Source organism: Puntigrus tetrazona, chromosome 18 (assembly GCF_018831695.1).
Source record: "Puntigrus tetrazona isolate hp1 chromosome 18, ASM1883169v1, whole genome shotgun sequence".
Classification (NCBI taxonomy): domain Eukaryota; kingdom Metazoa; phylum Chordata; class Actinopteri; order Cypriniformes; family Cyprinidae; genus Puntigrus; species Puntigrus tetrazona.
In genome coordinates, this window is record NC_056716.1 from 23,788,914 (window position 1) to 23,803,360 (window position 14,447).

The 14,447-nt window shown below is 37.7% G+C and overlaps 1 protein-coding gene across 1 annotated transcript in view; it reads left to right on the plus strand.

Annotated features, from left to right (window-relative positions):
• The first annotated feature begins 479 nt into the window (after window positions 1-479).
• The window catches only part of zgc:173742 (DNA topoisomerase I, mitochondrial), a 25,348-nt gene continuing 11,380 nt past the window's right edge, over window positions 480-14,447 (plus strand). Inside the window, 11 exon segments of the mRNA XM_043264127.1 lie at window positions 480-741; window positions 936-1,017; window positions 1,802-1,838; window positions 1,840-1,884; window positions 3,292-3,344; window positions 4,348-4,464; window positions 5,178-5,268; window positions 6,519-6,643; window positions 6,747-6,862; window positions 7,884-8,005; window positions 14,364-14,447. The exon segment at window positions 14,364-14,447 is cut by the window's right edge and continues 39 nt beyond it. Of these exon segments, the coding sequence (XP_043120062.1) occupies window positions 938-1,017; window positions 1,802-1,838; window positions 1,840-1,884; window positions 3,292-3,344; window positions 4,348-4,464; window positions 5,178-5,268; window positions 6,519-6,643; window positions 6,747-6,862; window positions 7,884-8,005; window positions 14,364-14,447 (870 nt within the window). The 5' untranslated portion in view covers window positions 480-741; window positions 936-937.

A 14,447-nucleotide genomic window follows, 5' to 3' on the forward strand; every position in this document is an offset into this window, starting at 1 on the left:
AAACGGTTATGCATATTTAAAATATGTATACCAAATATATTAATTAATTGTATGCAATCTATCAATATATGCAATGTGAAGTTAAACAACAATACATGTGACTTTTCTCTTCTGCAACTTTATGCAAAATATTATATACCAGTGTTATTTCTTTTGTATATTCGGAATAAAATTTTAATAATTGTAAATTATTATTTGTAAATAAAATTGTATTCACGTGTGGTAACTGTTTAAATTGGTCCTCAGACCAAATAATATTTTAAGGCACATGACTATATTATAATAATTCATTTTATTATTAAACATCATTTTAATTAGATTTTCCGGAGAAATCGCTCAGTGTTAGCCCATTAGAAAATATAGAAACGGTTCTTCCAAAATTAACCAATGGCTTTGGGCGTGAGGCGGGATAATCTTGGTCTCTGACCAATGAGAGCACTCGGGGAAACCTGTTTGGAAAGCATTTTTTTTTATCAGTTCTATACTTGGTTCCGTTTGGTGTCGCTACCAGTTTGAAAACGCATACATCGGGTTTATACTATAGAGTCAAAGAAATTTCAAACGCACATGCCTTTGTAATACACATTTTAATGAATATTTGTTAAATCAGGAGGCAATTTTACAATCGCGGTAAATATAGCATAAGCCGGTCTATAAATTAGCAACGGACATCAAAACCTCAAATCAGACTCGTCTGTAACCACGAGGATTGGTGAAACCGCGCAATATACGTATTTGCAGGTAGTAAATTAAAGTTTATTGATTTTATTCACACCTCGGAGGAAAGTTTCCTGTTTAAGCATGCCAAATTGTTTAGTGAACCTACTTAGTGATGTTTTAGGTCTTGGATCGCGCGGTGTGTGCGCTTTCAGTGAAATCTGAATTTAATCAATTCAGCGGTGAATTCAGCTGCTTTGTCTGGCATCGCATTTTAGGGATGGCAGAAGACTCCAGCTCCGTGAAAGCCGTGGAAAAGGAGTTAAAAGATGATCCGGGCTCGAGCGGAGATGCACACGCGTGAGTACAGCCGTTAGGCCCTTTATGCGCCACAAATAAACGCGGCGTCCAATCGCGTCTTTAAACACTTGTCCGAACGGTGCTGTAGGTAAAAGAAGCTCTTGATCTCAACGGACTTCCATCCAGTAACCGTGATTTGCCGGCACGCAGTCTCGCCCCTAACGCATTCTGCGAAGTCTGCAAGTGAGCTAAATATTTGTTATTCAGCTGAGAATAAGCAGGATTTAATGGCAGCACAAACAACAGCTGCGCGTTATTATACACAGCGCTGCGCTTTGCGGCAGGAAACGCCTTTCGCCTTACCGCGAAAGATGGAGACAAATCGAGCCTCCCAAACAAATGATGTGCACCAGAAATCGTAAATCTAACCAAGTGTGAAGTGAGTGCCAAAGAGCTTGCATTCATTATTCAGAGAGTTGTACTCCATCTTCTTTATGAATAAATTATTTTACTTTGATATCTAATGCATTATATGGGCGCGCTAACGCCGGGGACGTTCATCCGTCTCTGGCGTTTGTAATTAATCTGATGAAAGACTTAAGACACCTGTAAGTGTTGCTGACAGCAGCCTGTTGTGACGAGGCCTGCTGGCGGGCTGTCACACACTCCACTGAAGGGAGAAGTTTATTTGTAAAGCGCTAATATGGTTTTGGAGCTCTTCAGCACTAATGGCCTTTTTATGTCCCCCCCTTGTCTCATCTATTCCCACCCCACTAATATACGTTTGTCTTTTGTCTCGTATTCCTCTCATCATCTCTCCTTCTATCTTTTTGTTCCTCTGCAGAGTGAAGCCCAAGAAAAAGAAAGCAAAGGCCGAAGGCGAGGACGAAGCCTCTGCGCGGAGGGAAGGAGAAAACACACAGGAAGGTAGTTTTTCAATGTCGCCATTCATTTCCTTTTGTCATGCCCCTGGGATTCTCTCTTCAAGTCCGGCTTAATTAAGAGGCCCTGTTAGCTTTGCTGTAAAGGAATATTTATGCAGGCGTATCATTCGGAGCCCGCTTCGTACCGTAGGTTACGGGAGACCCAAATATAACAAGAACCGACTGCTACGCGGAGCGTAACCTAAAAAGCATTTAGTCGGCGTGCAATCAAGTCGGAGATCGGGATGTCAGAAAACCTAGATGTAACGAGAATGGACCGTTACGCAGAGCCAAGCAAACAGCGCAATCTTCCCTCTTCAGGGCGTTTGCACGAAACCGCTCATTATCAGCCAACGGTAGTAATAGCATTTTGCCATTATGCAAGTCTGTTCTTTAACGCAACCTATTTCCAGCCATGCTGATATTTTTGTAGAGGAATATGATTCTCCTTGACGGCTCCGGGCTCCGGTTTGGCCTCAAGTGATCTGGGTGGCTTTCTTTTGATAGCAGGTTGTAAGCCATTGATTAGACTGGGCTTTCCCTGTGGTGCGTCAAACCCACAAATAGCCCTACTTTCCCCCTGCACCTTTGCATTAGCATAATGCAGCTTCTTGAGCTTCTTCATCTCTTTGATATTTCCATGTATTGCCTATTCTTTATTTATTACCTGCCACCTTAATGCAGTATTTTACTGGAACTTGCACGGTGGAACAAGACAGAATTATAAAGAAACGTCCTTGCCAAGTCAGTATGTAGGTTGCTTGGAACTTATTTTTGATTTTTAGCATACATAGAGTTGTTTTAAATAATCAACAGTGACTATAAATGTTCGATAAATGCATTTTTTTGGGATGCTTATCAAATAATTCTAAAAAAAAAAAAAAAAAATCATGGATTCCTCAAAAATATTTGGCAGCACGTTGAGCATTGTGCGCCAAACTTACATATTATAATATTTGTAAAGGATCGTGTGACGCTGAATACTGCAGTAATGTCTGCTGAAATTTCAGGGGAAAAAACATAATATAATAAAACATTTAAACATATAATAAAATGAGATTTTTTTTATATTAATATTTTTTTTACTGTATTTTTGCTCCAATAAGTGCAACCTTGGTGAGCAAAACATTTTTGTATAACAATTTTTTTTAGTTTTTGTTGAAACCTGTATTGGAACTGTAAAATTCTATTCTTTTGGTATTTGTTTTATTCATGTCAATTAAAATGCTTTAAAAAGATTTAGATTTTTAAAAACTCTTACACCTATGCGTACATTTATGAATATACATTTTAATTATGTATATGTTATGTATATTTTTAAAAAAATATAATAATTATAGTGTTTGGGAAAGCAATACATAACTTTCCGTTATCTTGTTGTCATGTGTTTTTTTATTTTTTTGTCTTTCAGATGAAAACTCCTAAAGAAGAGAGCATGGACTTTGAAGAGAGAGGTGACAGAAGGTACAGTGAGATCGCTGTGTCACATGTGATGGTATTTTTAGTAGAAAGTACTGCACATGCAGTTTCACAGATTCAGCCCTTTGATTTAGAGTAATGGCATCAGCAGCCAGCAGCTGCACTTGGAAATGAGTTTTAATCCATTTACGATTCAAATATGCAATCATACTTTTTTTTTTTTTTTTTTTTGCCTTTGGAGTTGATGAAAATTAATTCTGATGATTTGAATGTACGCAGTTCTGGACAATATCCATTCCGATTTTCTCGCTACATTGGCCGTCTTTCAGAAAATTAATTTATTTATTGGAAAGAAAGCTGTGGCATGTCAGAAAAGTAATAAGCGAAAAGCATTGAGATCGGACCGGAGGGGAGGGGAGGGGTCCTGGTGGGCGGGGGTCGGGTAGAATGGAGCCTGAGGCATAAATCGGTGCAAGCAAACACTTAACATAAAAATGATATTTCATACACAGAAGTAAATCTCGTATGTAAGATTTTTAGCGGAGTTGGGCCTTCTGAAATCTCTCATTGACTGTTTCTGTCTCTAGAAAAGAAGCGTATGTCTCTAATCAGGGACTTTGACAATCAGACGCTTTGTAAATCAAGTCCTGCCGGTGATTGCAGGTGGGAGGTTGATTTACACGACAGAGGTCAGACTCTAAAACTGCTGAAGCTGTCCGAGTGTTCTTTTACACTTAATCTCTCCCCGAATATTCTTCGCTGAATCGAGTCGTTTGTTATGGTAATTGTAATTAATTGATTTGGTCTGCTCACCTCGCGCCACATCTGAATCATGCTTTATGGAAATTGAAGCTTGCATCTCTCCGCAATTATCTTGGGCATAATTACTGTAATTATATAATTATCATCAGTGGCCATTAAGCATTATTGTGTAATCACTGTAATTTAGTCATTGTCATTGGTCAATGCATATTTGTCCTTTTGGGGGTTAGACTGAAGTTCTTGCAGCCTTTAAACGTGTTTTTTTGGTGTCGTTTGTCTCTTTTAGCTCTCAGGTGAACGTGAAGGAAGAGCCAGAGGAAGACTTTGTAACAAAAGGGAAAAAGAGGAAAAGAAAGGCGGATAACACAGATGGTCCTTCTTCTTCTACCTCTGAAGTGCCTTTGTAAGTGTGTTTTTTTTCTCTGTATAACACTGAAAGAATAAGTCAATTACAGATCCCGATTGGTTTATTTCTTATTTATACGGCTGCTTGTGTAAGCTGTGCCAGTTTTTACATAAAGGCATAAATCATCCCCAAATTTACTCGCCTTATTATTATAAACCTGTGCGAGTTACTATCAAAAAAGGAGATGTTTAGCTCAGTGTTAAAGCTGGTTGTCGGTGAAGGTGAAAGGTGTCAAGAACAGCTCACCATTTACTTTCATTATATGGAAAAGAACAGCTTGGATATGTAATTATGTATGGCCAATCTGAGTCAAATAATTAATTTTGTACATTTGGAGCTTCACCAACATCCTAGATATGCACTTTATTCATGAATAAATGTTTTTACATAACTGAATATAAAATAGCATTTTAGGATAGATTTGAGAGACCTTGCAATAATTTGTCTAGTTTACGTTTCATTTATTTGCTAAAACAGGATGGAATTTCTGTTGATTGTTCACGTCGACATGAAATTGTTCATACGCGGTCTTTACAAATTACTTCATATGATGGGCATATTCTAAATATATGTGGTATTATTTAAATATTTGGAGGTTTTTGTCTTTTTGGAAGTTTCTTAACGGTATTCGTATCAAGGCAGTGTATATTTCATGTAATAAAAGGGACACTTTGCATGTATCGTCTGTTTTCTGTGTATGTCTTTGAAAGACCAAAGAAGAAGAAAAACAAAGCTGCAGAAGATGGACAGGGGAACTCAGCAAAAGCAAAGAAGAAAAAATCCAAGGAAAAAAAAGAAAAGGTGGGCTTTACGTTAGCCAAAGTGCATTAGCAATATATTGTTGATTATAAAAGAACTGAGTGACAGAGTGCTCTCTGAAATCCTAGTAATTTGGTTATTTGAAAACCATAAAAAGCTGAGATAAGCTAGAAAAAGGCACAGTAAGAAAGTTCTGAGGAACTGTACATCGGCACGTTCTGCATTAACTGTAATTCTGTATTGATTATTACTTTACCAGTTTTTGTAAAAAAAAAAAAATAATAATATAAAATAGTACAAAAAGTGGTCTTGACAGTTAGCATTTCAGTTCACATGATGAATAGACACGTTTGCACATTTTTTTTCTAACAAATCACACTAATGTAATTTCAAGTTTTTGCTATTCATCCAAAATTCAGGTCATCGGTAACTTCACAATCACCCTCCAATTTGATGGATTTAAAAGAACATCTCACAAAGTGATTGCCTGTGCTGAAAAGCCATCATTTTGTTCAACAACTGTTGCTCTCTACCATTGATAGTAATTTTAGTTCTGCAAAGAGCAGTTTTAGAGAACATTTCTGGCTTGCAGAGCTCAAAATCTTATTCCCAGGAGAAACCGTTTACAGTTTTGTTTTTGGCGTACTGTGAAAAGATGGAGTCCACACTGCCCCTCAGGAGTTCATTCTGCTCAGGTGTTGCTTTTCCCACTGCAGACTATATTTCTCAAAGTAGTTTCCTCTTTGTGGAAAAGTAAATGTTTTGTGTCTCGTGGATCCACCAGTATCTCAAAGAGAAAAGCTTTTTATTTAATTAGCAAAATACCAGTTGTCATTATTATGTTCCTCCATTGTAACAAAATAAGTTTTAAAGCTAATATACCTTGCAAAAACACTCAAGGCAAGGCTTGACAACAGCTAGAAATAATTAATCGGGGTTTTAACATGCATCCTGTTTTTACAGTTTCACAGTTCATACTTGTTGATTTGAGTGTTAATCTTCCTCTCAAGTTTGGGGGTGCAATGTTGTGCCAAAAGTTTACTCAAAGTTGTAATGTAGGTGATGTGTTCAGTTTTAAAGTGAGTGTTATACTTTTTTTCCCCTCCGGGGTCTAAACATGTTATTTAACTGACGTGTGTAAGATGTAGTGAACATTGTTGTTAAACATTTGTGAATTCTGCTCATTTAAATATATCACCAAGGTCATGTCAACTAGCTAAGATTTGCAACTCCTGCATAATGCAGACACTGTTCACAAAATGTGCAGTGATGATTCCGTTTCCCTTTCAAAGGTGATAAAAGAGGAAGGAGGGCGTTCTGTCTCCGCTAAGAAGAAAAAAACAAAGGAAGAGAGAGAGGCTGCCAGGGCTCTCAAGATTAAGAAGAAAGAAGAGGAAGAGAAACAAAGATGGAGATGGTAGTGCCCTGCATGCTACATCTTGTCTTGTATGGATGAAAGACTAATTTTAACCCAGAAGTTTTGCTGGTCTCTTGTCTACTACTTTTTGACTCTTTCACAGGTGGGAAGAAGAGAAATATGAGGATGGAATAAAATGGAAGTTTCTAGAGCACAAAGGGCCGTATTTCCCTCCCGAATATCAACCCCTTCCAGATGATGTCAGGTTTTATTATAACGGTAGGTATTCAGATGTTACTGGCGCATCACATGGAATGGTTTCAAGGCAAAACATGTTCAGAAGCAAGAGATTTTGGTCAAAGAGAGGTTAGTTCATTGGTCAGTGCTGTTCCCTTTAATTTTCTCGGTTTGGGCACAGAGCCCAGCTCAAGGTTGACCTGTTCCTCCGTTGGTGTCAGGCGTACTCCAGAGAGCACAAGAAGAGTCTTTAATCTCTTTGCTATACTTTAAGGTCAGCTTCCTCTATTAATATCCACTCTGCCATTTACCGTAGAGAGGCGTTTCTTAAATATAAGTGCATTTCAGAAGGCCCAGGCCATTAATCTTGGTACAATAACCCAGAGGGGGACGTATTTGGATTTTGTACCTGAGACTCTCTGAACGGTAAGCTATAAATGCAGTTTTGATTATATTTGTCCTAGGCCATGATTCTCGGTGATGCATTTAAAGTCCTATTTTGTGGGGTGTGCTAGTGTGTCCTGTGGGAACACAAGTCTGATGACTCATCTTAACGTGGTTATAAAAACCTTCAGAAATCTTCTGTAGTAGATCTGTGCAAATCATACCGTGTTTATGTGCTTTTGACTCTGTTTTAGGAGGAAAAAAAGGCCATAAACGCATGAACCAATATTTTACTGTGGAATTTTCTTTCTCTCTTTCTTTTCAAAAATCAGAATAGTGAATTTCTCGTGCTTTGCAAACATTAAAACGGTGTTCAATTTTTTTTATAAACACTGTGTGTCCGATTGATACTGTATTATCCCATGAGTCATTGGAAGAGGGGAAAAGAAATAAGGTGATAATTATTTTGATATCAATAAATGGCCAAAGTTAAATTTCTGTTCCATGTAGTGTCTAAAAAAATCCCAAGATTATAAAATATTACAAGTATAAAATTAAAAGTGAATTTAGGCCTTATGTTTGAAATGAATATCTTCCTTCTTCTTAGATCCCGACCCATGTATAGCTGGTTGTTAGCTGGTTCTTCTAATAAGTTACTATATGTTCTGTTTTGTTGTAGGACAGCCATTGAAGCTCAGCCTGCCAGCTGAGGAAGTGGCCCTTTTCTTTGCTCAGATGCTGGATCACGAATACACCACAAAAGAGGTCTTCCGCAACAACTTCTTTAGGGACTGGAGAAAGGTAAACCTCTCCGACGCTTGTAAGCCTAGTTCAATCTTTAACCACTAGCTTTTACTCTTAGACGTTAGCGGAGGCTCTAGGAGGGATGGGTGTCAGGTTATGAGTATGGAACAGTTATGAAGCTTACAGCATCCCAGAAGGCCTCGGGGCGTATCATGCAGAATTAATTTCGTGCTGCTTAGTGCTCAATGCTCTTGAAAATACGATTTGTGTAAAGGCATTGATATGCTAATCCAGACAACTCGCTTCCCGCATATGAACAAATCCAATTTAACTGTTTTATTATAACACGGAAGCCCCTGCTCGCTTCACTGAGCACAGTCTCCGCCCTGCGCCCGACTGTCAATCTCGAGAACGAGCGAGAGAGGAATTCAAGTGACGAGACGGCGGCTCTGTTTATTACGGTGCTTTCGAAAAGTGTTGTGAGTGTTTTTGCGTCGGCCTGTTTGTTTTCTTTCGGGTGATCTGCAGCACAGCGCTCGCAGCAAACACTTGTTTAAAATTTTTCATTTAGATGCATCGTGAACTTTTGACCCGTTTAGTACTTATTAATGGAGACCAGACTTTCGCAGTACCATCGAGGGTTCGGCGGATTAATGAATTTCTTGTGTTTCAGTATAAGGCTGCCCACAGTTGTGCCCGCGTTCATTGACTGTGCAGTGCAGACAGCAATTAGGAAAACAAGGTCAATGAAAAGTGTGCTGGGAGGGAGGAGGCGTGTTTATGTACTTCTTAGCATTTGGTAATTACTGCACATTAGAGACCCGCCAGAACTTGGCGCCACAGGACGTAATCAGAGAGCAGCTTAACTTGTAACTAGCTACAAAACTGTGTTTAGGATAAGTGCAATTGCAGGTATAGCAGAATTCATCTCTGATCGTTTTTTTTTTCTTAGTGATGGCTTCAACTAGGGAAGCAGAGATATTGATATTCTGGCCAATACAGACAAGACTCAAGTGCACTCACTGCCGAGTACTCGCTGAAAACTCCCACAGGCCATTTCAGGTCTGTAACAAAAGTAAACACATTAAGATATTAGTATTCCCATTAACGTCATCATATTGTTAATTCAAACTGGTTTGTGAATGTGGAACGTCCATAAAAACATGAGGCAGGATTTATAATATGAACACAGCCGATCATAACCAGTCTTAACCAGTAATATAGCAATGGAGTCATTGCCTCTTCTTTTTATGCGATTTCCCAAACTTCTCCAAACTCACGGCACGATTTAAGTGGTCTGATAAGTCAATAGGCTCAGGGGAGGCAGGATGTTTAGCTTTACCCCTTGGCATTACCGTTGGAATAATATTTACATTTTGTACTACTTTTTTCTCATTTTGGGGAGGCACTGCCTCTTTTGTAACTTTAAGAAATTACAGTAAAATAAATAATTGACTTTAAATGCTAGTAAATTTAGGTCTCGCATTATTATAATGTCCAGCAAAAAAAGTATTAAAATATTTGGACAGTCTTTAGACATTCTTCAACTGGCGTCGTTCCTTTTATATGACATGCCATCGTTAATTGCGTTGCTCCACTGCTATTTCAAAAATCCCTTTGTTACCTCATATTGGAAACTCGATTTTCATTGAATTCAGAATCTTGGCTCCAGCAGCAAAATATCTTTTGCATATGTTTTTTTTTTCCAAATACCATAATATAATAATAATCATTTTGCTTGCTGTTTAACACCTACTATAGATTTGAAATAACAGGATAAAATAATTATGATAGAACTTTCCTTTTTTTTTAATGAACTAATGTTTATGTCCTCATGAAAATAGAGAAGGGACCTTTGTGCTGCTGGTTACGGTCATTTTTAGAATGACCAAAGAAATTGAATAAGAGTTTTTATAATTTGACAATGTTAAGTGTTACAAGTTTTCCCTAATGTGGTATTTATTCCTGTAAAGTTAGTGCTAGATTCTGTCATTTAAATGTTGCAATGCATAGAAACTATTCAATATCGATTATTGGTGATTATTAAAAACAAACACTAACAAACTGTTACGGTGTTGATAAATCGTATATCCCCAGTCCAAGCAGAGTTTGGGAAATCTGCTCTGGAAGCTAATTCTGAATTTTATATCAAATCCCGTTGTGCCGTTGCTTTTCTAAGTAGACTTACATTGTGTACTTGGCAGATGATAAAAGAGGTATAAAGAAATCCCATAAATTTAGATTGAAGGAGGAACCCTTGCTACTACTACAGAGACATGCTCGGTTAGAAAGCACTCAGATCATACTCGCAACAGCACAGCAAGCAGCACAATAAAAACGCTTCGAATGTCTTCGCACCCACATATTAATTCCCTTTTAACCCAAAACATCTTTGCAGTCTGGTAGTGAGTTTTGCATGGGGAGGATCACTTCAGGGTTGCCGTATCTGCATTACAAAACTAGCCCAATCAACCCATTTGAGATATAAAACCTCGCATACCTAATGTATTTGTACAGTCACTGACTGTTCTGAGTTATACACATTTTCAACTTCCCTATTTAGTAGTAATCATAAAAGGGCGCAAAAGAAACTTAAAGGCTCTTTACTCAAGTGCCGGTCCCTAGCAAAACTTAATATCAAGCACGGTTTTATCATTGGTAAAATAGAAAATGCATAAAATGTTTCAAGTTTATATAGTATATTTAGTGTTTTTTTTGTTTGTTTTTTTTTTTGAACTGTAGTGGTAGTAGTATACTATACTAGTATCGCATACATTTGAAATAATAGTAATGTGTTTTGGGTTCAGTATCTAAAACGAACGTTTATTTTAATCACGTACTGCTGTGATTTCCTTTACATTTCTGTGTGTATATGATATGACCCTGGTTTTGCGCAAGTGAAACGGTAAATTGCACGTGAAGATACTGTCAGAGCAGTTCCAGAGATCTTTATGTCCTCATCGATACAGCAGATACTAAAATCACGGCCGAGCATCACGCACTTCAGTGTACATAACAAACTAAACCGTGTGTCTCTGCCATTCATTCGTTAATACAGAGACACACAAAACTTTTGAATCAAATTTTGAGGCTTAATGTTTACAGATACTAGTCCATACAGCAAACTATAGGTATATATCAGAAATTGCCGTCAAGAAGCGAGTTGACCAGGTTCTTTTGTATCACTGGTATCGTGATCTTTTCAGTTTTTTTTCTACCGACTTGGCACTGAAGTACCACTTTTGACGACTTTATTTGTTGCCACAGAAATGACCTTTTACCTTTTAAATACAGTGTCGCATTCCTTGATTGCCAGTCTGTTGTGCCATTTAGTAAATTTGATTTATTCAACAGTACAGACTCATGGATCGTGCTGTGCTCTTATCCGTTGTAATTGATTTGTGGCTCTGTGACGTTTGAGACTCTGTTCGTGTGCCATTTTTGGGCCCTTCTCTCACTTTCCCTCTCATTTTACTCTCTTCCTCCCCTCTGCGCTGGGTTCTGCTCCCTGGCTAATGGCCCAGGGGTGCCATTCATGGGCGAGTATGTGTATGTGTGTGACAGAATGGGGAGATGGAGGGGGGCAGGTCAGAGGAAATTGCTTGTGTGAGGTCCCGTGGCGCAGGTTCTCTTCACCAGCCCCAGGAGGAGAGATTAGAGTGAATCAGTGTTAGTGTGACATTTAGCACCGCAAAAGTGCAAGAATAAATCATAAGCCGACAAAAGAGAAACGCGTATGGCAGTCCTCTGTGACCCCTCCATCCCATACTTGCTTTTCTCTCCTCTCGTTTTTCGCTTGTCGTCCTCTTCTTTCTACTTTCCTGTGCCCCGCAGGGAAGCTGTGATCATCACAGGTGAGGGGATCTCGGTCCCCTAGAGTTGCTCAGCTGATCTTTAGTGTCTTCTGATGTGGGATGTACTTGTTGTTATTGTATGTCATGAAACAGGCCATATCCCAAAGCAATTTCAGTGCAAAGGATCAGAAAGCAGGCTTTTTTTAATTCACTGAGGTGAACTCAACTGTTATACAACAGGAAACTGCACCCTCAAAGGAGTTTCAGTTTGAAGTCGGGGTGTCAATAGTTAAATTTGTAATTTACTAACATAACATACCAGTTAATTAATGACATATTTGAATACTTCTGAGAGCTTTTCTCAGCAAGTAAGAGGCATTTTTATGGAAGATGAGTGGATTGTTGAATACACATTAGATGCTTTGGATGTCCATTCATCATGTCAATTTCTTATTAGACAAACAGTATAGCATGGCACAAGCGTTGCCAAGGTCATGGGTTTGATTATCAGGGAATGCAGGCACTGAAAAAAATGTGTACTTTGAATGCTAAGTTGCTTTGGATAAAAGCTTCTATAAGCTTCAAACTAATACATAAATATATAATAAGCCAGATTGGTATAATGGTCAAGTATGGTGTAATTATTGTGAGCAACAAGGGAAATGTTTTTAAAAAGAGAAAGTCAACCTAGGCATGTATGATCAGACAGCATTGTTAGATAAGTTGACCATTCAATAGTCGCTATGTGTCATTTGGTTTGACCCTCTTTTGTGTTTAAAGCAGCTTTTGTCCTGTGCATAGTTTTTCAGGTAGCTTTGCAGGTAGGTTTCTCAAAGCATCTTGGAGTCGTTGCTACATTTCTTCTGGATCTAATCTGTTCTCATTCCCGACAAACTGGATGATGATCAGATCAGATCTCTGTGTGGAGCACTGTCTGTTGTCAGACTCCTTGTGCAAACAAAAATCTGACTGGATTATTAAAATTAATGGCACACTGAATGTCTGGAAACTGATACAGCCTACTGACATACTGCATCAAAAAATAGAAACAACTAAAATAAAAATAAAAAATTTAGGTTGTGAAAATACTACTACTAATAATTTGCCTGTCACTAAACATTACTAGTTTTTAATAAGCAGCAAATTAGGAGTTTGAGGTGGAAGTTGTAGTTAATTGTTTAGTAACCAGTTTTCCTTTACAAAATTGCAATTCATGACAGGACTACCAATAGGAATCAACCTGAATTCATCCCTAACTCCAAAACCTGCTGTAATCTCTCGAAATCTTAACTCCTGAGCAAAGTCACAGCTTGGTTTATTTCTAAAATGTTAGCCTTTTACACTATAATTTCAACGTTTGGGGTTGTTTTTTTTGTTTTTGTTTTGTTCTTGTAGTCTCTTATGCTCAGGGCTGCTTTTTAATTGAAAAACATTACTTCACTATATTGTTGTTTTTATTATTACAATTTAAAATTATTTTTTTGTTCTAATATATTGTTTAACAAAGGTTCTGAGTTTGATTCAAAGCCTTTACTGCCAGAAACCTCGGACCATTGAACTAAACAGTATATTTTTTAATTCCCTCTCATCAGTTTTTTCACATAATCCTCCTTGTAACAGTACTTGCTGCTGATACTGAAAAATACCAAATTCTAATACAGTCTGTGCAGTTCTTGTGGTTAAATGTGTTTGTGTTCCTAAAAAACATCAGGGTGTGAGCGAGCCTTTTCTGATATTCACACATATATACACTTGAACAAGGTCAGCCGAAGTTCACTCAGTTCAAGCAATTTGTGTTTGGTCTATCACCCTGTATAGATACAAAACAGCGCCTTTAGCTTCGTATTTGTCAGATGTCTGGTAGACACATGAGGCAAGCATCTTAAAAGCCCTGTTTGGATGGAACTAGTTTTCCCAGAGAAGTTAAATTTGTGTTTCACAGCCTTTAATATTGATTTTAATACCTTCAAAATCTGTTTTTCACACCCAACCTCATCTGGAGTGACATCTGGGTAGGAATGTCTGTGTTGTGTAACAATGCTAATTTATCTTGAGCTTTGTCATATATAGCAACTGAAGGAAAATTTCTAGTTTCACTGCCTGGTGAAACTTCAATATGGATTTAGACTTTTATGCCAACTTTCTGTGTAAAATAACAGTTGGTGGTTCAAGTACGGATGGCATCTCATTCGAAATAGAAAAAAAACTAATCGATAAGGAAAGTTGCTGCTCGGAAACAGCCATTGTAGAGCAGCGTCTGGTCTGATCCTAAACGCCTATTTAATTTTCTTTTAATTATGTGCATAATGTCATAACTACCGCATGCTGTATAATTGGTGTATTTTAGTGGATCTTGCATGATATATTGGTAACAGTGTTGCTATTGTTAATTAACTAGTATTAAAAATACATTTTTAGAAGTTAGAATAAAGCATAAATATTACATAAAATCACAATCTAAAAACATGGCAGCTCACAAAAATAAGCTGAATTACTGATTCAATTAAAAAAAAAAAAAAAAATTTAGTAGAAACGAGAGATCCAAAATTCACAGACGTCTTAAATTATCCTAGCTCAAACTTTATTTGCAAAGTCTTGGTTTTTGCTGGTCTTCTGCACAGGAGATGACTTTGGAGGAGAGACAGCTAATAATGGATCTGAACAAGTGTGATTTTGGAGAACTCCATGCTATGCATATACAGAAA